At 57.7% G+C, this 23486-nt stretch overlaps 1 protein-coding gene across 4 annotated transcripts in view; it reads right to left on the reverse strand.

Moving 5' to 3' along the window:
- The window catches only part of GRM4 (glutamate metabotropic receptor 4), a 127103-nt gene that overhangs the window by 68504 nt on the left and 35113 nt on the right, over positions 1-23486 (reverse strand). For 3 of the 4 annotated variants that reach the window (XM_045292816.1, XM_045292815.1, XM_045292814.1), the window contains exons 2-3: positions 6944-7160; positions 2431-2559 (exon numbers count right to left, since the gene is read on the reverse strand). In XM_045292816.1, the coding sequence (XP_045148751.1) occupies positions 2431-2559; positions 6944-7160 (346 nt within the window). The remainder of the gene's footprint in view (positions 1-2430; positions 2560-6943; positions 7161-23486) is intronic. The other variant, XM_004717237.4, reaches the window with a different exon arrangement.

The following is a 23486-nucleotide window of genomic DNA, read 5'->3' on the forward strand; positions in this document are numbered from 1 at the left end:
TAGTGGGAGCGGGGAGGAAACATTTAGGAACTAGAGGAAAGTTGTATTTCTCATCGTTGTTACATCGCACCCTGACTGGCTCATCTCCTCCCCCACTCATCCATTCTACAAACATTTCTTTGCGCGTGCTGTGGGCCAGGGGCTAGGCTGAGCCCGGAGAGGCCGCCCGGAGGCAAACACAAAGCCCTGGTGGGCTAGAGACCAAGGTTTGCTGACCAACACCAAGCCCGCTGTCATCCAGCCCATTCCAACAGAGGGCGGCCCGGCAGGAGAACTGCCCCCCAGGCCTCGCTCGAAGGCTGTACATCTCTGCAGAAGCACACGCTTCATCTTTCTCTCGAGGGTCACCCGGTGGGTTCGAACTACTGACCCTCTGGTTGGTAGCCACGTGCTTAACCACTGTGTCACCAGAGATCCAGAGATGTACCAGTCAGGCACTATTTGAGATAGGGGGCACAGGAAAGCTGAAGCTGTACCGAGGGCGGCGCCCAGTGGACTTCTGGAAGGAGCTTTCCCACTGGAGGGACAGCCAGTGCAAAGGCCCTGAGGCTGGCTGGTGCCTGGCGACTCTTGAGCAGCAGCAAGGAGGTGGACAGCTGCCACAGAGAGAATGGGAGGTGGGGTGAGTGGAAGGTTGGGGAGGTGCTGGAAGGGAAGAAGAGGGGGCACTGGGCTTCTGGATCTTGGGGTCCCCCAGAGCGTTGAGCAGTGCCTGCCCCTCCAGGGGCACCGCTCTTAGACTGGGCCAAGCACTTCCCTCATCCCTTCAAAGGCCCCAGGAGAAGGGTGCCCCAGGGAGGGTCCAGCAGGCCAAGCCCAAGGAGGTCGCCCAGCCCCGCCAGCTGGAGGCAGGAACCCTGGACGTGTGCCTCCTCGGCTGCCAGTGGCTGCCCACGTCCAAACACACTGCCATCGAGTCCCGGCCGACTCATAGAGAGAGACCCAACAGGGCAGGCTAGAACTGCCCCGTGGGTTTCCCAGAATGTCACTCTCTAGGACAGCAGAAAGCCTCGTCTCTCTCCCTAGGAGCAGCTGGGGGACAGGAGCCGAGGAAACGCACGTGCGCCGCCCCGCCCTGGGAGCTGGAGTTGGAGGTTGGACCAGCAACAGCTTGACTCCCTCTGCCTCCAGAATAGCAACAGGATGGGGGGCTAGGGGGTCACACCTCAGTTCTCCCAGAGCCACAGGGCAGGACAGCCTCTCGGGAGCAGGTTCTAGAGACCCACATCCCAGCCCCCTCCTGCCACCCCCAGGGAAGCGTTTGTCCCCATCTTGCAGCCCAGGCTCCGATGTGCCCGGGGGACTTGCTCACTGAGAAGCTCAGAGTGACCCCATGGAGGGGCCCGGCCAGGAGCTGTCCTGCGTCCTCCCTGCCCCCTACACGTGGGCGCTGCAGCTCCACCTGGAATAAAAGCCCGCCCCTGCCGCGTTCCAGCCGTGTGACCTGGGGGCAGAGGCCACCTCTCGGTGTGGGGAGGGTGACAAGTGCTTGCTGGGGGTGTCTGGGCGGCAAAGTGAGCTGGCGCGGGCAAAGCTGGCAGAACCGGTCCCTGTCCTCTGAATTCCACCAGCGACCCCAGCTGATGGGCTTCCACGTCCCGTCTCCCTGCCAGGGAGCCCTGGGCTCTGAGATGTGACCGCAGGCACGCCCCTTGCCATCCCTAAGCTTGGGTTCCCACCCGTGAACTGGCAATACCACTAGTGCAGGTAAATGGGGGTGCACGTAGCCTCCAGGGCATGGAAAGGTCAAGGGGATGCCAAGGCTGATGCTCCAGACCCCGTGCCCTGAGTATGCCCAGGGCGGTGGGTGGGGGGTTGGCAGGGGGCGGCAGCACTGACTCTCGGGTTATCTCCGGGGCCCAGGCGGGCCTGCTCTGCACGTCTAATTCCAGGTCAGTCGCCGCAGGACCAAGATCCGGCTGCAGCCGCAGGTATGAGTGCACACAGGACTGACCCCAGACACACGCCCATGTCCGCGCACACAGACGCCCCTCCGGAAGCCTGCTAGTCACACTCCCGGAAACACGCGTGCACGTCTGTACTGACCACCTTTAGAACTTGTTCGGGGCCTCCCTCTGCAACAAACCGGGTGGCCCGAGGGTGCTCCTCCCCACCTCTGGAATGGCCTTGGCTCCTGCAGTTCTTATGCCTGCCCCTCCTTGAGCACAGCTTGCAGCCTGAGTCGGGTTGCATACAGCATGCCCACCCCTCAGGCCGCCCAGCACTCCCCCGGACTCCCCAGGAATGGCGGGGCCCCAGGGAGAGCAGAGGCCCAGGTGGCTAGAGCCCGAATCACAAGTGTCAGTGCGCAGCGCCCAGCTCTCTCCTCCGAGCGCCGGGAGCACCGCTCCGTCTGACCCCCCATTTCACAGATGAGGAGACTGAAGAGGGGTCTTTCCCTTGTCTGTCTGGTGGAGCCTGACCTCTTACCTTCTCCCTGATGTGACCACCGAGCTGGGGGGAGAGGCCAATGGAGGAGAGGGGCTTTGGGTCCAGGTCCTGGCTCTGAGACCTCTCTGTGTGATCCTAGGCAAAACACTCCACCTCTCGGAACCTCAGCTACAAAATAGAGACAAAGATACCGGCCCCGGGGTGTGTCACCAGGAGCAGTGGTAGTGTGCGGGGCCTGCCTACCCTTGGACGGGGCCCAGTCAAGGGTCACGGGGTTGCCCAGGGCATAAACCACACACTCCTGAGAGAATGGGGGTGCTGTGGACCAGGCTGGGGGACACAGTGCCTTTAACCCTATACCAAGGGCCCCGTCTGTATGGGGCCATGCTGGGTGCTTGGCTTGACGGGCTCTGACCTCCGTGAGCCTCGGGGTCTTGCTCTAAGTGGGGGTGGGGAGGCACTCTGAAGTTCAACCTGTCTGGCTGGGTCCCTCTGGGGATCTCACGCTGCAGTGACTGTCCACCCACTGACTCTATTACAAAGTCCCCCTCAGACACGCCGGTGGGGTCAGTTATTGTGATGGGTCTGGGACCTAAGTTCAATTGCTCTGAATACAACTTGTGTCCCCAATATGCCCCTCGATGACAGGGGCTCCTGACGTGCCGCACGGTGCTCAGCACGGACTTTGCACCCATGGCCAACACCCCCAGGCACCTACGTGGTGCAAGGCTTGGCCACAAACAGCCCCAGGAGTGACTGCCCCCCCCCCCCCAGTGGGTAAGAGACCACCCCCCACTCTTGGTTAGCGCCACGACTCATTTTCGACATCAGTTTGGCTAAGCTGGGGTTCCCAGTGGTTTGGCCCAATACTCGACGCGTTGCCGTTCCGTGAGACGAGTTAGTGTAATGTGATGTAAGCACCTTCCGCAACGGCGGTAATCCATCCACCCGTGGACAAGGGAGTCTCCTCGGGGTGTGATTCTGGCAGAATGGGAGCCCGCACTCTGCGCTGTGTCCTGTCGGTCACCTAAGCTGTGGCTCTGGGGACACAAGCCTGTAGAAGTCGCCAGTAGACTGACCATGAATTTTGGACTTGAGTGGCTGCACCCCTTCAAATAAATGTCCGTCCTTCTGTCCTCTCACAGCCCCCGCCTGTATGAGCACAGCGCTACACAACTCGAAGGCATTCAGGAAGGCTCTGTGAGGGTGCAGGGTGGGGCTTCCCTCCGGAAGGACTGCACTGGGGTCTAGACCCAGCACCCTCTGGTCCTGGCTGCATCTCGTCCTTGGGGCAGCAGCTCTTGCGCTCTCTGCCCTTCAGTGTTCTCATCCATGAAATGGGCACAAACATGCTCCTTATCGGGGCCTGGGGCCTGGCCCCCAAAATGCCCACGACTTGCCAGCTGCGGCTCCTGCCACGGCTCGCCCCTCCACCCACTCCCCTGAGCCACTCACGGATGATTTATGCTTCAGAGGGCGAATCAGTGCAATAGACGGCCAAAGACATCTCTAATCTTTCGCAGGGATTAGGCTACAAGGGACAGCCGCCTCTTTCTACCGGCCACTCAATTTTGATTTCAATTTGGCCAACTGGAGCCCGCTTTCTCTCCCCTTCTCTCTTCACCGCCTAACGACGTTCCTCCAAATCAAATTTCATTCCGCGGGCCGGGCAGGGGGGCCTAGCTAGCTGCCCATGCAGGGGTCAGGCCCAGCCAGGGCCTCCGGCAGCTGCTTTACACTGGCGCCTGGTGGCAGAGGGAAGGTCTGCCCTGCTACACCCCCCCACCCCCACCCCCCGCCGCCTCCCCAGGAGGCGCAGCAGGGTGGGAGGCCCTCGGTGATGGAGGAGGGGGCCCGGGGGGTGGGGGGCAGCCCTGGGTGACTGCGCAGTCTCCAGGAAGACTTCCTTATTCTAACCACCCAGCTTCTGAGTAGATGCCAGGTTTTTTTTAAAAATCAGACAATAGAGACATCATTTCAGCCAAAAAAGCAAAGCCAAGACCCCACCCCAAGTGTGCCCCCTCTGTTCTTCCCACCTTAGGTGGTGTCCCTCGGGGAGTGTGTGTGTGTGTGTGTGTGTGTGTGTGTGTGTGTGTGTCTGTCCCCCAGCCCTTGCACAGGGTCTGACCTGGGTGGGTCTCGGTTAACCAGTGGCCAGACTCACGTGAACCCTGAGCTCTCAGACCAGAGCTGAGCTCTGTAAGGTTGCTGGTGTCTCTGAATCAGGTCGCCAGGCCTTTCTTCTGAGGTACTCTGGGTGGACGCCAACAGCCGACCATTTGGATTAGCACCCGAGCGGGGTGCACCACCCCTGACTCCCCCTGGCAGGTCTCAGTTAAGATGGGGGCAGGGGTGGGGATGGAATAGACAAGAATGCAAAAGCACTTAAGGCTTGGGTCCTGAAGCCTGGGTGCCTAGGTTCAAATCCCTTCGCCACCCTAACTTGCCTTGTGACCAGATGCCAGTGATCTGGCCTCAGTTTGCTCCCCTCTAAAATGGGTGCAGAGCTATGCCTGCCCCCAAGGACCAGGAAAATCCCAGGGAGTAAGGAGCTGGGAGTGCTGCGGGCACCCAATAAACGCCACTCAGAGTCCCAGCAGTCTTACATAAGCACTGGGGCATGGGCCTGCCGCTTAAGCAGGCACTGAGCACAGCCGAAGTGCAGGGTTCTGGCTCCTTGGTCCCTTGGCCTGCCTCATCCCTTCCCATCCAGTCCTGCCAGGGCTGCGGCAGCTGCTGCTGTGGGCAGCCTGTTTGGAGAAGGGGTCTCCAGAGGTGCAGGGAGAGGGAGGGTGGAGCCAGCCTGGAAGGGAAGGGGAACTATGGCTATAGAGTCACCCAAGACCCAAGGGTGCTGCCCCCTATGGCCCTCGGGTGGAGGATCAAGTTCCCATCTCCCCTGCTTCCCACTCCTGGGCCTGCTTGCCCAGCACTGCCCGGCCCCATCCGTCAGTGCTGCCCCACTTCCTGCCTCCCTGCCGCCCCTCCACCCAGCTGCAGGAACCCAAGCAGCTTGGCTGTACAATTAAAGGGGCTTATCTGAGATTTATAGCAGGATTATGCCCGCAGGGTGTTACCAAGCCAGCCTCTGGACACGATGTGGTCCTTAGAAAAAGCAATTAGAGTCCTGGGGCTATGCGGGTATAAATATACAGCCGGCAGCCACACAAGGTTGAGGGCACCTCGGGCCGAGGGAGATGCCAGGGGCTGGGCAGAGGGCCCCTCTCTACAGGGAGGTGGGGCGAAGGGCCAGGAGGGGAAGGGCCCCCTGCCTCCCCCAGGACCGCCAACAAGGACTTCAAGGAGGCCACATGGGGCATCCCTCCATCTGTCCTGCAGCCTGGGTTGGGCTCAGTGAGCCCTCCTCTTAGCAAGCTTGTTACTAGGGGCACAGTGTCCGTTCCGACCCATAGCGACCCCATGTACAAGAGAAGGCAATGCCCGCCTGGTCCAGCACGGTCCTCACAACGACGGTCCTTATGTTAGAGCCCAGGGCTGCTGCCCCGGTGCCACCCCATCTTGTGGAGGGTCTTCGTCTTCTCCACTGCCCCTCCACTTTAACCAAGCAGAGGCCCTTCTCCCGGGCCCGGGAGGTCCTGACAGTAGGTCCAAAGTTGGTGAGACAAAGTCTCGCCATCCTTGCTTCTAAGGAGCACTCTGGTCCTGCTTCAGTCAAGACGGTGTTGACAAGTACAGGTCCCCGGGGTTCAACTGGGGCACCCCAACCCCGGGGTCTGCTGCTGCCCCACCTCGGCCCCAGGCCTGCCCCTAGGAACGGCCCTTCCACGGCCCAGGCCCCAGCGCCCTGCTAAACAGTGAGCCCTTGTGGCTGAGCCCGGAACCTGTGGTGTCAGGTATTCGAGCCCTCCTCTTACCGCGGGGTGCTAAAGCCGCCTAAAAGCTTTATCAGGAGCTTCTGCATGCAGCCATCTAAGGGAATGCGGTGCACTTAATGGGGGAGTGACGGCAGTGTGGTAAGTGGGGGCCACTTCAGGACAGCAAATGGCTTCCCCAGAGTTCCCCAGGGCCAGGCCCCCAGGAATGCCCTACTTCACAGAGGAGCAGAGGGCTTAGCCCCACCGCCCCACTCCGCTCAGGCAGCTGCACTGTAGAGTCTTCCAAATCCCAGTCTCTCAATCCCTTGCCCCATGACACCAGCCCTTAGAACCTGGCTGGCTGGTTGAAGGCTCCCTCAGGCAAGACCGCTCCATCCCACCTCCCTTCCCCTCTGTCTGTGTGAACTGCCCCCATCCCACTGTCCCTCACACCAGGAAGGTGGGCAGTCCCTTCATGGGCACGGCCCTATGCAACTGGCAAAAGCCTCCCACCTGCCACCCACAGGAGGCACTCTGACACCCTGAGAGGCCACCTCGAGGGCCCCAGTGCCCACAGGTCAAGAAGGGAAACAGCCCAGGGCTGGCCGCACCCACCTCAGGGCCTGGTGGTGGCTCTCGGGCAGGGCTCAGTCCACGGGGTGGTGTCACAAAGCCCACCAGGGACAAGCCCAAGCCCCAGCCCCCAGCCCCAGCCCGCAGGCCGGCACCTGACTCACCATCTTCGCGGGACTTCTGGGTGAAGGCCTCCACGCCGCTCTCGCCGTAGCTGCCCTCGGAGGCCAGCGTGGACACGTAGTTCCACTTGAGGGCACGGACGATGTCCACCATGGCCTGGGCCTGGTACGTGTCCGAGGGCACCACTCGGGAGAAGAAGTCATAGCGGCTGTTGTCGCTCAGGTCGGGGGCTGTGGAGGCGTAGCTGATCTGGGGGATCTGGGAGGAGGGGGAGAGGGCTCTGATGGGGTGGGCTGGCACCCCCCATTCTGCACAGCCATGCCCCTGCACATAGACCTCCCTCGTGTCCCCAGCCCCCTCCCCACTCCCTCATTGTACTGCTTCCTCTCACACTTGCTAAAGAGGAAAATACAGCCCGAGAGGATGGGCAGGGACCCTCCCAGGTGTCCTCTCTGCCCCCTGCCCACCCTGCACCTGGCATAGTCAGGCTGCCGGCAGCACCAGGTGCTCCTCCTCCAGGAAGTCTCCCTGCCGGCTCAGCCTCCTCAAAGACCCTGGAAGACCCCAGCAACACACACACGTACATGCACACCCACATGTACATGCACACCCACCTCAACCGAGTGCCTCCATTTACACAAAGTACCTGGGGATAGGGAAGGTCATGTGTTCCATCCCCTGCCCCAGGCAGCCCTCCTTCTCAGCACTCAATGGCCCCCATCCCACAGCTCCCCCTGTGCAAAGGCTCCCTCCTCCCATCCAACTCACAGAGGCAAAGCCCAGGTTTAAACGGGCTGCCCACCCGGCCCCCACCCCACCCTGACAGAGTGGGTAAGGCCACTTGGAAGCCCCTCCTCGCCTCAGCCTGGAGAGATAGGGGCCAGAGACAGGGGCCTGTCTGGGCCCCCCAAGCCACTAAGCAACAGAGCAGACCCCAGACTTCAAGTCCCGAGACCCCAGCCCCAGCTATCCGCATCAAGAACACCTTCTGCCTGCAGCCCCTGCCTCCTGTGCTTGAGACCCAAGCACCCACAAAGGACCTGGAGGAAAAACATGAACCTCCCCCCTCCCTGTCCCCCCCTCCCCCCTGCCATGCTCCGAGTCCCTTAAGATTTATGGCAAAACTGGTCTCCAGTAAGAGACCGTAAACATACGCAAAACAGAAATTGGAAGAAAACAAATAACCCCAGGTGTAATAGAAATGTTTTCAAGAGCAAAAAGCTATTTGTGAAAAGTTGCATGCTAATACCTATATGAAAAACCTAGTCAGATTATTTTAAAAGTCCAAAATGTCAAATTTGAGACCAAAAACCTATAAGGCGATTTCATTCACGAAATAAATATAAGAATAGAAAACCTCTAATGAATGTGAGCTGAGCTTCAAAAGCAAACAAATCAGGGTGACTGCCTAAAGGGCGTCTTGAGTACAGGCGTGGGAATGGCACTGGGGCTGCTAGCGGTGAGGTCGCGGGTTCAAACCCCGGGGTAGAAAGACGCTGCTGCATGAAATCCACCACAGATGTGCAGTCTTGGGTCCACTCTGCAGTCGCTATGAGCTGGGACCAGTGAGGTTTTCCATTTTACAGGGGAAAGCCCTCCTCCTTGCCAGGGGACCAGTTCTAGGGGCTGTGGGGCCCAGCCTCCCTGGAGGAGACTGCCTGCCACAGAGCTTGGTGCCTGGGGATGCCCTCCCTACTGGGCTGTGGCTGACCCTCCCCTGGCCCCTTGGAACCCACTCCAGGAAAGGCTCTCGTCGCTGGGACCTGTGTGGAAGGGGCCCAGGGAGAGAGTGGACGGTGTGTTTGCATTATGGGGAGCCCCCTTGGTTTATAAAATGGCACACAGGTCGCTGTACGCAGTGGCGCCTCTTGGAATCGCACAAGTTTGAAGACAAGCGACATGACACCCAGTGAGAGCCAGACTCTCTCAGCTTGCCTGGTTTTCCCGAGTCTCGAAAGTCCCTGCCTGTGGCAGGGTGCCGTCTTAGCCTGTTCTGCGCTCTGTCACTCGATGCTGACTCATAGCGACCCGGCAGCACCCGGTAGAACCGCCCTGTGGGTTTCGGAGACTGTAAGCCTGTCCGGCAGGAGGAAGCCCTGTCTTTCTCCCGGGGAGCAGCGGGGGGTTTCACACCGCTGACCTGGCTGTGAGTAAGTAGCCCAGCCAGCAGCCACTGGGCTTCGTCCACTCTATGAGTGGACGATATTCGGGTTTTCCTTCTCGGGCAGGTTTCCACCTTACACAGACTCTGGCTTTCGTAGGTTTTCCTGTGCACGTCTATAAAAGGGGGGCAGGTTAGAGAAGCAATGGCCTGTGGGAATCTGAGAACCGGGAAGAGAGCGTATGCGGGCAAACTCAACATTCTTAGGAGTCTGGGAGGCCAAGGCTCCCGTGGAGTTTAGAAACCTTCAGGCTTGTGGGCTAGAGATGTGTCCCACTCATATTCTCCTAAGTAAAAGTTACCGCCCCCAATAATAATGCCAAATTTCAGGTGCTGTCAGCAAGCACATGGTCACTGACTACACTTGGAGGTCATCGCCCTGAAGGTTGTCAGCATCTAAGGCAATCAGACTATTGTCCGTCCCACCCTAAGTAGGACCCCCTCCCTTCTGATAAGGATCACAGAGGGCTCCCCTGGAGAAGGGCTCAAAGACACCTATGGTCAAGCCAACTCAGAGACCAAGGTCAGGCTGCCATCTTGACTCTAGAGCCCGTCCATCTTGTTACATTTGTGCCTTCCTGTCACATGTGTGCCCCTAGTGCCTCCCCTTCCTATTGCGTGCACACCCCTAGCTCGTCCCCCTCCTGTTACGTGTATGCCCATTGAACGGCCCCTTCATGTGACGTGTGTGGTTACCTGTAATCACACCCCTAAGTATAGATGGGCCTTGGCCAGAAATAAAGAGAGACTCCTCCTGCCCTTTCTGCCCGCGCTGTGCGCGGACCTGGCTGGTGAGATCATGCCGTCCAAGAGGTGAGCCTGCTACCATGCAATGTGTCTGACTCCTTCATTTTACTCTCTCTCCTAGCTCTGTTATTCTCTCTGACTTTACCATGATCCTTATATAGCATAACCGTACAGTTGCGCCTATTGGACCCATGATATAATTGTGAGGGGCCACACTGAGGGAGAGTGCCGTGGTAGGGTTAAATCCAGTGGTGGGATTCAGCCAGTTTGCACCAGTTCAGCAAGCGACTACCTAATTCTTTGTTGAGTTTGTCAAACCAGTAGCAAAAATGGCACTTGTCAGGGTTCTCTCTAAGGGGGGCAGCTGGCTGGGCAACCGCCCAATGTGGACATCACAAACTTACATTCCTAACTCTTTTCTAACATTCATCTGAGCAACAGCATAGTCTACGTGCCTGTCCTAATGTTCATTCTGTCCATAGGTGTAAAAAAGTATGCACCAGCCACTAACGCTGGTGGTGAAGAAATTGAAGAAATCTACCAATGTTCCCATCTGAGATTGATCAAACATGCAATGAGGACGCAGTGACAATTAGTGGCAACAGTGATAACTATTGGCAATAAATGCAAAAGTAGCAAACAAGGAGGAAGAAACGGTACTTGGAAAAGACGGTCGTGGTGGTAGAGACGAAAGTAGAATTTTGCAAGACTAACAGCTTGTTCGGAGCAAATACCTTTTGTCAACAACATAAAAGGTGACTGTAACACACGGACTTCCTCAGGTGGAATACACAGAATTCAAGAGACACCCGGGGAAGCTCAGTCTCAGCAGCCAAAACCAGGCCTGGAGTCAACTGTGGAAGAGGCCATCAACTGCTCGATTGTAAATTCAGATGGAAGACGGAGAACATGAAAACCAGTCCGCAGAAGCCAAAGCACAACCTTGGGGATGTCCCACCTGGATTTCGAAAACCTCTCAAGAACAGATTTGCTGCACTGAACATCAATGACAGGAGACCTGGTGAGCTGCGGGAGGACCTCAAGAGCATCATTCCTGAAGGGAGCAAAGGTCATTCAAAAGACAGGCAGAAAGAAAAGAGCAAAGTGGGTGTCGGAAGAGACCTGGAACTTGCTCTTAATCGCGAGTCGGGAAGGCACACGGAAGAAGGATGAGGTCAAAGCTGAACAGAAAATTCCCCAAGGGGCAGCTCAGGAAGACAAGTAGAATATTGTAATGAAATGTGCAAAGAGCTAGAGTTAAAAAACCAGAATGGAAGCCCATGCTCAGCACAGCTTAAACCGAAAGAACTCGAGAAAAATGCCAAGCCTTGAGTTACAATACTGAAAGATTCTACAGGCAAAATAGTGGAAGATGCAGGAAAAATCCAAAGAAGATGCAAAGAATCCACAGTCACTGGATCAAAAAGAACTGGATTCTCACATTTCAGGAGGTAGCATGTGAGCCAGAACCAATGGTACTGAAGGAAGTAGTTCAGGCTGCCTGAGAACATTAGCCAAAAAAACGAGCAGGCAGGCATCGATGGCATACCAATGGAAATGTTTCAACAAGCTTGTGGAACACTGGAAGCACTCACTTGTCTAGGCTAGGAAATTTGCAAGGCAGCTACTTGGCCAACTGATTGGAAGAGGTCTTTATTTGCATCCATCCCAAAGAAAGGTGACCCCACAGAATGCTCAAATTCTAGAACAGTATTACTGATAGGACACGCAAGCAAGATTTCACTGGAAATCATCCAACAACAGTTGGAGCACTTCATGGACAGGGAGCTAACAGAGGTGCGGGCAAGATGCAAAAGGGGAAGTGGAACAAGGGCTATCCTTGCTGATGGCAAATGGATTTGGGCTGAAAGCAGAGACTACCAGGAAGGTGTTGTGGTAGTTACATCATTTCATGTCGACTTGGAAGATTTATACAAGTGTAGGGGTGTAGTTAAGCCTGTCAATCAGGTCTCAGTCTTATGGTGACTCCTTGTGGGGCCCTGGGAGCCTCCCTCTCTCTCTCTGCCCTCCTTCCTGCTGGCAGACCCTGGCTGCTGACAGAGTCCTGGAGATGCTTCCACCGCCATTGGATCCACACGACCTTGCACCTACCGGCCTGCGATCTTCCTGCGTTCTGCATGTGGCTGTGTGAGTCTGAAGAGGGACTTATGGACTAGTATCAGACTTACGGACTTGAGTTGGACTGGGCTGGGATGTTTCCCTGATCTACAATTACTTCTTGATGTAAAGCTCTTTCTTACAAAGATATGAGTGTCGCTAGATTTGTTTATCTGTGTTTTCTTGACTGTGTGGACCATAACCAGGTAGGGATAGCCTTGGGAGGGATGAGAATTTCTGAACACGTCATGTACTCTTGGGGAACTTGTGCATGGATTGAGAGGCAATGACGCAAACAGAACAAGGGAATGCTGCAAGTTTAAAATCAGGAAAGGTGTGCATCAGGGTTGTATCCTCTCGCCTCTGTATTCTGAACAACCACCAGAGAAGCTGGCTGGTACGAAGAAGAACGTGGCATCAGCGTTGGAGGAAGGCTTATTTAACAACCTACAATATGCAGGAGGCACAGCCTTGCTTGCTGGACGTGAGGAGGACTTGAAGCACTTGCTGATGCAGATCAAAGATCGCAGCCTTCAGTGTGGATTTCGAGTCAATGTGAAGAAGACCAAATTCTCACAACTGGACCACTAGGTAGCATCACGATAAACAGAGCAAAGATTAAAGTTGTCAAGCTCGTGGAAACAGCAGTCAAGAGATCAAACAGCACACCGCATTGGGTAAACCGGCTGCATAAGAACACTTTAAAGCGTTGAAAATCAAGGAAGTCACTTTGAGGACTGAGGTGCACCTGACCCAAGCCATGGGATCTTCGGCTGCCTCGTGTGCATGTGGAAGTTGGGCATGGCATTAAAAAGACCAAAGAAGAATCGGTGCATTGGGATTGCGGTGCTGGCGAAGGATTTCAAAAGTGCCCCAGACTGCTAAAAGGACAAACCCATGTGTCGTGGAAGAAGTACAGCCAGAGTGCTCCTTGGAGGCAGGATGGTGAGACTTTGTTGTCAGGAGAGACCCGTCCCAGGAAAGGGACGTGATGCGTGATTATGAAATTGAGAGGCAGCGAGAAAGAGGAAGCCCCTCGACGAGACGGGTTGATGTAGTGGCTGCCACCATGGGCTCAGGCCCAGGGACGATGGGGAGGATGGGTTTGTTCTGTTTGCTTCTTTATGGCACCTAATGACGACGGCAACCAGATAGATGATAGATGATCGATAGAAGATAGAGAGTACCCCACAAACAGAGCCCAGAACCCTCCACCCCTCGGTCAGCTGATGATAGATAGATAGATAGATAGATAGATAGATAGATAGATAGATAGATAGATAGATAGATGGGTGGGTGGATGGGTGCATGCATACATACATACATACATACATACCCCACAAACAGAGCCCAGAACCCTCCACCCCTCGGTCAGCAGACAGACAGACAGACAGACAGACAGACAGATAGATAGATGCTAGATAGATAGATAGATAGATAGATAGATAGATTAGATAGATAGATAGATAGAACCCCACAAACAGAGCCCAGAACCCTCCACCCCTCGGTCAGCAGACAGACAGACAGACAGACAGATAGATAGATGCTAGATAGATAGATAGATAGATAGATAGATAGATAGATAGATAGATAGATTAGATAGATAGATAGATAGATAGAACCCCACAAACAGAGCCCAGAACCCTCCACCCCTCGGTCAGCAGACAGATAGATAGATAGATAGATAGATAGATAGATAGATAGATAGATAGATAGTACCCCACAAACAGAGCCCAGAACCCTCCACCCCTCAGTCAGCCGAGCCTCACTGAGTCTATCAGCAGCCTTCAGAGCTAAGCAGGTCCCAGCAGCGGGGGCCGGTCACCTCTGGCTCATGCCATGTGCCCTTCTTGCATGGTGGGGCTGTCACAGGCTCAGGAAAACCAAGTCTCCCCTGCCAGCTGCCCCAACTCCTTTCTCCCTCACAGTAACGAGGAGCCCTGGATTTCTGGCCAGGGGGAGGGGGCAGTCAGAGGAGGGAGATTCCAAGCGGAGGTTCAAGAGCTGGACTGCTGGGACCCTGCCCTCTCCAAGCCTCAGCTGACAAACAAGGGAGCGAGGCGGAGGTTCAAGAGCTGGACTGCTGGGACCCTGCCCTCTCCAAGCCTCAGCTGACAAACAAGGGAGCGAGGCTCGTGCGAGGGAACTGGGCACGGAGCGCGCTCCGCACAGGTAGGAAGCGGTCAGAAAGGCCAGCTGTCCCTGGGGAAACTCTTAGCTGTCCTCCCACCACTCCACTCGCCGCTTGTTTGTCCCTCGGAACTGACCCTCTCCCAGCCCCACCCCCCAACGCCCCCTGAGCTCTCAACGGCATGTTTGTCACTGTGTTTTGTGGAGAAGCCTCAGCAGAATGTCAACAGGCGCTGCTCCTCGCTCCTCCCTCCTTCCGCCTGGAGTGGGGGGTGGGGGCCGGGGATGCCGTGGGCAGGGCAGCCGCTGCCCTGCCTGCTCTGAGCAGGTGACTGTGACAGCCCGGCCCCCGTGGGCCTCTGACGTCTCCGGCTCACTGTCTCCATTAGCATTCTCCTTGGAGAGCCTGCCTCTCCTCTCCCAGCAGTCTCAGCAAGAGGGGAGGGAGGCAGTGGAAGGCAGCACAGGGCCAGCGCCTCCATCACTGCCTCCCCTCCTTCCCACGGCCCCTTCCTCCTACCTCCCCGCAGACTGAGTGCCTACTGTGCGCTGGGCACCGTTGTACAGAGTCACCCCCGCGGGCGGTGGCAGTCCTTGGGGAGCATGGGTGCCAGCAGCCCCTGATGAACCACAGGGCCGACTCTCTGCTCCTCCACCTGCCACTGAGCCAGGGCCCCACCTGCCCACATCCAACCCTGCCCACATCTCACTCCCACCCCAGCCCCCACATCAGGAACCAGCCCAGCAGAAATGGTTGGATCGCTGTATGTGGGTTATGTTTTCTTTCAGTATTCTACGGAGTCCATCCTACCCTAATGGCACTGTCTCTCATAGAGAGCTGACTAAGGTTTGGCTGAAAATTGAGCCATGGGGGTGAATTTGCAGACTTGAAGGGTGACGAGGGGGGTCCACGAGTCTATCCCACCAGTCAGGCTGCTCATTGTTCCACCTCTCCTCCCATTCCACCTCGGCGCTTCTAACGTGAGCCCTGACAGAGCAGCTGTAATGCAGTGTGATGTGGTGGCCAGGCACCTTCGACTTCCTGTGGTCTCAGGAGCATGGAGACCGATGTCCATGTGGTCCCTGGTCCATTGGGCTAAACTGTTCATTCCGTGCATGTTGTGCTGCGTCTAATTCCACCCAAAACAGAACCGGCGCCAACGCTGCCTCTTCCAGGCAGCCCTCGGAGCCCTCGGCCTCCAGAGAATCCGTTCAGATCTCACACCGTGCCAGGCTGTTGCCAGGGCACCAACACGTGCTCCAGGGTCTCACGATTCTCCGTCTGCTGGTCAAGTCAGCAGGCCCTTTAAGCCCCCGCTCCGTGCTGGACAAAGGCGCCTGGGGAGGGACAGGCAGGAACTGGACTCTTCCCGCCCGCCAGCACTGTCAATGCCCACAGCATCCCGGGAGGAGCCATGGACAACGCAGAAGGGGCTCTTGGGAAACGCCCGGGTCTGCCTGCCCACTCAGGCCGGTGACAGGTGGTATGCCGCGGAGCACCTGGCACCCAGTAAGGCGTCACACTTACAGAAGGGGGAGTGACAGCCAGGTGCCTGCCTGAGAAAGTCAATCGCTCTGACTTCCATAGTGACAAGGAGGGGCAGGCCACGTGGGGAAGACGGAAACTCTTTCCGGGCTTGAGGAACAATGACGAGAGATGCCAGGGGAGGGAGGGAGGGTGTGTGTGTGTATGTGTGCTGCAGCAGCGCCCTGAGTACACACACGTGTGCACGGCACTTTCATTCGCTTGCTCCTCCTACAAAGTCACTGAGCGAGCCCTGGTCCAAGGACTCACTGCCGGTGAGCGGGCCCGGCCCTCAGGGGACTGAGGCAGCGTGGCCAGGGGAAGAGTACACCAGAGCATGCCTGAGGGTCACAAGGGCCCAGGAGGAGAAAGGCTCACTCGTGTGTGAGCCGGGGGCCCAGGGCAGCCTCCGCGATACAGCGGTGTCTGAGTCAGGACCCCAAGCGGGCAAGGGCACTGAGTGAGACAGGGCATCTCACGAGAGGGGCGTAGGCCATGCAAGAGCGCCTGCAGGTATGCACGGCACGGATGTGTGGACGTGTGTGGATGTGCATGTCTGTGCATGGGTGGGGTACCGTGTGGGTGTGTGCACTCCACGTGTGAGTGCAGACTCGTGTGCAGTGGTGGGCATGAGAGCCTTCCACAAGGATAAGCCTGTGCGTGTATGTGCATGAGTATGTGCGTGCACATGAGTGTTCAGAGCCTGACTCTGTTCTCCAGCTGCCCTGAGCCAAGCCTGCAGCCCCCCATGGGGCAGACTCAGGCACACGGACCCTGGCTGGCACACAGGCGGTGCCCCTAGCTTCCAGACCAGCAAAATCTGAGAACCCCCTGAGAGTGCCCAGTCAACACCCCCACTATCCGGAGAAAGTAGGGCAGGCCAGGAGGAAGAAGCTGACACCTCTTCAGGGTGTCAGCATGCCCACCCAGGGGCACAGCCCCCATGGCTCTGACACTGGAGCTTCACTCAGGTTGCTCGGACAGTCAGGGGTCAAACCAAGTGGCCAGTGGCCAGATGTTCAGTGAAAAACCACTGTCCTCTTCCTGGGAGCACTAGTGTTTGAACAAATGCCCCTCCACATCCACCCTCCCCTAATGCCCAGCTGGCACCGCAGCTTCCAGCTCTGACTCTGAGCCTGTGCCTGTGCCACGGCCAACCATGTGACCGCAGGCGAGCCAGGGACCCTCCGAGCCCCCGCCTGCTCCACTATAAAGCTGCCACCGTACTGTCAGAGAGGACTGCAGCCGTGGGTGTGTGCCAAGTGCGGATGGCAGGACCCGAGGTGCAGCAAAGGCTCCCCATCACTACTGGGAGGGAGCAGAGCTTGGGCCAGTGCACCCCTTTTACAGATGAAGAGAATGAGGCTCGCTCAGAGAGATCGATCGGCATGCCCTCTGAATCCCACAGAGCCAAAGACATGAGAAACGGGTGCGGGCTGAGCAGCCCTGCCTCCCTGCCCAGTGTCCACTCCACCCACAGCAGCTCCTCCAGGGCTGCCCCCACCCCGCTGACTATTCTCTTTCTGTTCCCAGCACAGGCGGCCAGGCCACGGCGGCCACCGAGTGAGGCTTGGATCCCGTAGCTGCCTCTGGCTGCCAGCCCAGCCCAGGCCAGCGCCCAGGCAGAGGGCAGGACCCCGAGGCCGCCAGGTCACACCCCAGGGCGCTGGGGGCTGCACGGGCCGGACATGGCCCCCAGGGGTTGGCTATCCGCTCGCCCCCTTCGGACCCTGCTGCTCCGGACTCTCAGCAGCAACTGTTTTCTTCCAGATGAAAGGCAGCGAGGCTTTCAGGGACATGAAAGCGGCGGGCAGCCAGGAGGGTGGTTCAGAGAAAGCAGAAGACGGGGAAAGGACCACTGGGCAGAAGCCTTACCTGTGCCGCCAGCCAAGATGGCCAGGGGGCACTGCCCCAGCCCTGACACCCCTCCCTACCGGAAGCCACGTGCCCCTCTTCCCACACGGCACCCAGAGGAGCCTGGGCTGCAGGAAGAGATGCCCCAAGGAGCCAGAATTGCTGCTGTCGGGGCTGCCAGCCCCTCTCCCCATGCTCCGGAAGGCCCAGAGGGGCAGGTGCACATCTCTTGAGACCAGACACCTGAGACACTGACAGGCACGGGCACACGGGTCCCAATGAACCCCCTCCCAAGAACTCAGCGAGTGAGGAATCCGCCATGCTGTCCACCCAGGAAGCCGGCGAGGGGGTACCGGGGTGGGGAGGGCAGTCAGGGGTCTACCGTGGCAGAGGCAAGGGAGAACAGGAAGGCAGGTGCCTGGGTGGGGCTGGGCAGGCAACAGAAGGCCCTACCGGGCAGGGCGAGGGAGGCAGCAGCCCTGTGCGGAAGCCGGGGGGCGGCACCACTGGTCTGAATGGACAGGGCCTGGAGAGCAGTAGGGAGGTGGTGGCACTCTATAGACAGTGATGTCCCCTGAACCAGACAAGCAGCTTGGACATACAGGGCAGGGGCCCGGGACACGCAGCGGGGGAAATGGCATCTGGCACCAAGGGTGTGTGCGGGGTAGGAAGAGCGACAGTCAGGTGACTCCTGGTCTGGGCCTGGGTCAGCGCAGGGGCCGTGGAGACGGGGACTGAGAGGAGGCACGGGAGAGGGGCAGGGGGGCGAGGTGTGTGGTTGGGGAGGTGCCTGAGAGCATCAGCCGGGGAGGCCCGGAGGCAGGTGGGTACACAGGTCTGAAGCTGGAAGGCTGGGGTGTATGGAAGTTGGGGCACCAAAGTGTCTCAGAAGCTGGTGGCCACTGATGCCATGGGCTCGGCCATGGCACCACCCAGGAGGCCCGCCCGGGAGGTGTGAGGCTGTGAGGAAGGAATTCATGGGAGAGCTGTGGGGAGACACAGGGCTGGTAGTGGAGGAGGAGGGGAAGACCTTCTGTGGTAGTCACCTAATCTGGTGTCAATTGAAGGATTGAGAGTGTAGGGGTGGAGTCTAGGCTGTTAATCTGGAGATAGCCAATGAGACTTCTGTGTGGGACGGCTTTCTCCTGAGAATTCTGGGAAATCTGGTACTTCCTCCCTGGAGGCAGAAGACACCTCCCTCTCTCTGCTACCCCCTGGGAGACATTGCAGAAGACAAGCCACATGGACGCAAGCAGACCTCGGAAGCCGGAGGAGCCACAGAGAGACCCCTGCCAGCGCTGAGATGCTTACAACGCCACTGGCCCCAAAGACTTTCTACCCGCTGGCTTGTGATCGTCTTGGTGTTGGACATATAGGCTAATATCAGACTTATGGCCTTGGACTGGACTGGGTTGGGATGTTTTCTCAATGTTCAGTTCCTCTTGTATATACATTCCTCTCCCTTGTGTGTTTATGAATTTGATTCTCTAGTCTACCCAGACTCACACACCTTCCTCTCGTGGTCTGCCTCTCTGGCCTTCCTCTTACCCTACAAAGCAGGCTCTACAAAGCCCCTTCGACCACCTCGGTGGTCCGAAGGTACAGAGAGGGTAAGTAACTTGCCTCAGGTCACACAGCTGGTGAGTGGCCGAGCCAGGATTTGAACCCAGAGGAACTTTTGTGTGAAACCTCAGTCTCCCTCTTATATGGATGGGTCTGCACCTAGTCCATACAGACACACTCACACACACACACGCACGCACACATGCAGGGCCTGGTAACAATAGGGACATATATTCTGGTTCCGAGGAGGGGCCGCCCACGTCTCTCTCTGGGCAGGGTCCTCGGGCAGCGGCGGGCAGCAGCGGGCAGAGCTAGCCCTGCTCCCTCCCACACTCTGCACCATCTCCGCCCACTCCTGGCTGTCATGCCGTGGGCTGAAATGGCCCATCTGTCTCCGACACAAAGCACCGGGCAGGGGTGGCGGCCAGGGGCCCCAGAGGGTTGTGTAAATGGCTTTGCTTTGAGCAACAGTTAATTTCTAAACATAATTATTAATTTCATGCTTATCATATGCAAACCTCTGTCTCCCAGACGAGATGAAATTGATTTAATTAGAAATTCCATCGCCAAGCCTTTTGGATCCAAGCTTTTAATTAGGATCACCAACCCCACCCAAGCCTGCCAGGAAAGGGACCTCAGGCCCTGACTCCTCTCCCTGGGGGCCTCGGGGACAGCAGGGACAGATAGCCGCCTCTACCTGTGCCTTGTCCCCACAGCATGGCCCGTGGTCACACCATGGGGATACAGCGGACGGTGCACTCACACCTCCTTGCAGCCTGACAAGCTGCAGTTTAAGGGAGAGCGAGGCAGGCAGCGACACCCGCCTCCTTTTCCCCACCCCACCCCTCTACCAGGTTCACATAGCAGACCTTCCTTGGAGAGCCCCTGCCAGGTGCCCATAAAATGCCCTTTACGGCTCCACTCGGGGACTCTGTAAAACTCACCAACACCACTCGGCATTTCACAGAGCATTTTCTTTGCAACGATCTTGGACCTCATCACCCACCAAGCCCTCCACTGGCTGCCTGGGGCTGGCACTGGCTGTCCCCTCTGCCGGGAGGATCTCCCCCTGGCCTGCATGTGGCTTGCTCCCTCCCCGCCTCGTTCAAATCTTTGCTCAGACCGAGCTTTCTGGGGACCACTCCCACACCCACTCTCCCTTCCAGCACCTTCCCACCTCTACCCTCTCCATCGGCTTCCTAGTCCAGTGTCTGTCCGTCTCCCCTTGAGTGCCGGGGCTTGGTAGCATTCTCAGTGTGTCTCTAGGCACTGGGCACAGGGAGCCCCTAAATCCCTCCCCACGACCAACCTGTGGCCAAGCTCCGCAGCGCAGGAGCATCCAGACAGGGGAGGGCACTGCTGCGCAGAGCCACGCGGGAGGCCTTGCCGGGGGCCAGGGTGGGTCAGCAGTCGAGTTTTGCTCCTCTTGTGGCCTGACAGTTCCCCTAGGCGAGAGGGTGTCACTGCCCTCTGGGTGAGTGGCCACCCCACAGCAGTGTCCCAGCACATGCACACGCAAAAGGCTCTTCATCTCCTTACACCTGGGCCGGGCCCAAGAGGCCATGAGACCCTCCCTCTGGGGGCCCCTCACCTCCTGGGATCTGCCACGGGCCACCCTGCCCATATGATCCCCACACGCCCAGAAAGTCATGCTCGGGGCCACCCGGTGCCCATCTCTATCGCCCCCTCTCTTGGGCCTCCCCATCGCTGATCAGACAGGCAGGCGGACACTCAGATTAATTTCCACGCCTGTTCTGAATTATGTTTTCTGGGAGAGATCCAGACAGACTCCGGCCACAGAGCTTTGAACAACTATTCCCCCAGAAAGTGCTTGATTCGGCCCCTTGTCTCGCCTTTTTAAACATTATCTGTTTCCTTAGGAGCCAGGGAGGAAAAAAGGTAGAGGTGGGAGTGATAAGGCGGGAGCCTGGAGAGGAATAGAAGGCAAGGGGTGGAGAGCAGGGAGCCCGCTGACAAAGGGGGCTGGCCTCTGCTGCAGGCTTGAGGAATTACTGCAGCTAAGAGCCTGGGGAGCTCGAGGGGCGGGCGGGAGGGGTGCGGTGCGGGCAGGGGCGAGAGCAAACAAGATCCTCAAATCAGCACTTGTCCTATTTCATAAGCAAAATGTAAATCAATACATTGCACTCACTTTTGCAGGTTCTACATGCTGACTCTATAACTTTGTCGAGCGTGATTCATGGGGGCCCGGGGAGGGCAAGTGGTGCCCAGAGAGCTGGGCGGGAAGGGCCAGGGCCAGGGCCTAGGGGAGCCCCATGGGAGGGCCGCTTACCAGGCGACCCCTTAACTCAAGGCCCAAGTCACCAGAGGGAAGAAGCAGCCTGTCTCAACGCAGCCCACTGTGGCCACAGCTTCTCATCAGTCAGAGGGCACCCCAGGTCACCTGGGCCACGTGGGAGGAAGCCCGAAAAGAAGCAAATGCCCGTGGTGTTGGCAGCCACGGGTCCACCGGGCTTCAGAGTCCCGGGGTGGCAGGTTGGGTCTGCACTGGACTACTAGTTGAAAGATTGGTTCGGATCCCCCTGAAGACCCTCAGAAGAAAGATCTGGCAATCTGCTTCTGACCGGTCCAGCCTTGAAAGCCTGATGGAGTACGGTTCACGGCGTCACCGTCCACCCGGATGGACAGCCACAGGTCTGGTTGCTGGGGCCTTTGTTCGTGTTGCCGTGGCTGTCTTTAGTGACGGTGCTACGTCTCTCACAGACGCTGGGAGCGGCCAGTACACGTTCTCATTCATGTTCCCCGTGGGCCCATGAGATCAGAAACACTCTCCCCAAGGTGCAGATGAGAGGATGTGGCTCAGAGAAGCTGAGGAACGTGTCCAAGGTCACCCAGCACGGGGCTGGGAGTCACCCCCAGGCTGATCGGATGCACAGCGGGGCTTTCTCTGTGCCGAGTGCTGCTTCCCCCCTGCAGGCAGGGCAACACGGGGCACCAGGCCACGATGGCTCCCCGGAGGGCCAGGCCCAAGCGTCCAAGGGGCAGAGAGAGGTGGGGACTCGCCAGGGCTGGCTGCACTACCCAAAGGGCCAAACTGAGGCCAGCTCTGGGGGTCAGGGTCACATACCCTGGAGAGCTGGGCAGGGTGACCACAGACAAATGACCACGCACATGTTGGCAGTACTAATATCAGGGCGACCAATTGGTGTCTGCTCAGCAGCTACTGTGCACTAAGCACTGCATAGGAACACAATTCTATAGAGCAAATGCTGCTTACTGCCTCTATCTTTCTGATCAATTCACGCAGCAAGGAGCAACGCTGCTTTTGAGCCAGCTCAGGACTCCCCACCTGCCTCGTGCCCCCAGCCTCACACCCTGGGCCCCCACCAGCCCTGCCCCTGGAAGGCAGCAGCAATGGGGTCTCTATTACAGGCCTATCCCCACCACATCTCCTATACACACCACATCCTGTCTCTGAGCCTCAGTTTCCTCATCTGTCCAATGCGAACATGGTGATCCCAGCCTCTTGCTCACAAGAGCCAGCCTCTTTCACAAGCAACGGCGCAAGGCAGGAGCAGTAACCGAGGGACCCCCAGAGTGTGGCGTCCCGGACATCTGTAATTACCCCCAGTGTGGAGACGACCAGCTCACCCACCCAGAGCGCCAGTGGTGGGGAATGGCCAGGCTGAGAAGAAATTAACCATGCTGTCTGCCCATTGCTCCCCAAGACAAGTTAATGTGCTGTGCCGTGTGTAATATAGTGCGCTATATTAATATAATACGATATAATGGGATGCATTAACATTATTGAACACATGAGCCGATAAAAGTCACATCACCATCACTCCGCGTAATTTATATCACAGCCCGGGCCAGGGCCAAGCTGGCAGCCCCAGGGCGGCAGGGAGAAACCCATGAGAAGTGGGCAGGGAAGCCAGAGCCCTGAGGTCTGGGTGGAGGAAGGGAGCCAAAACTCTGCTCAGAAGGAAGCCGCTGAGCACTGAACTGTTTGTGCCCCCCAGGGACTCCTCTCACAGCTTCAGAGACCTGGTGGGGCTCCCTGGACTGCAGGTGCACATCCCACTGCCTGCTCCCCTGGGCCACCCAAGGGGTGTCTCCACTCAACACATTCAAACAGGGCTCCCGAGGCCCCCAGCTCCTTGGTCGTCATGGCGGCAGCATCCTCCTGACTCACTTCTCTTTCTCTCCCGCCCAGTGGCTGTGTTTTACAGCAAAGAGTTGCTGATGCGAGTCAGGGGTTTGAGTCCCCCCAAAGGCGACTAAGAAGAAAGGCCTGGCAACTGACTCCTGAAAGAGCAGCCATTCGGCAACTACTGGTTTGGTTTGTTGGGTTGGTTGGGTTGGGTTGGTTGGTTGATTGGTTTGGGTTGGGTTGGTTGGTTTGGGTTGGTTTGGGTTGGGTTGGATGGTTGGGTTGGTTTGGGTTGGGTTGGATGGTTGGGTTGGGTTGGTTGGGTTGGGTTGGGTTGGGTTGATTGGGTTGGGTTGGTTTGTTTGGTTTGTTTGG

The sequence above is a fragment of the Echinops telfairi genome, unplaced genomic scaffold (genome assembly GCF_000313985.2).
Source record: "Echinops telfairi isolate 266 unplaced genomic scaffold, ASM31398v2 ScPeMD7_655;HRSCAF=1070, whole genome shotgun sequence".
Lineage (NCBI taxonomy): Eukaryota > Metazoa > Chordata > Mammalia > Afrosoricida > Tenrecidae > Echinops > Echinops telfairi.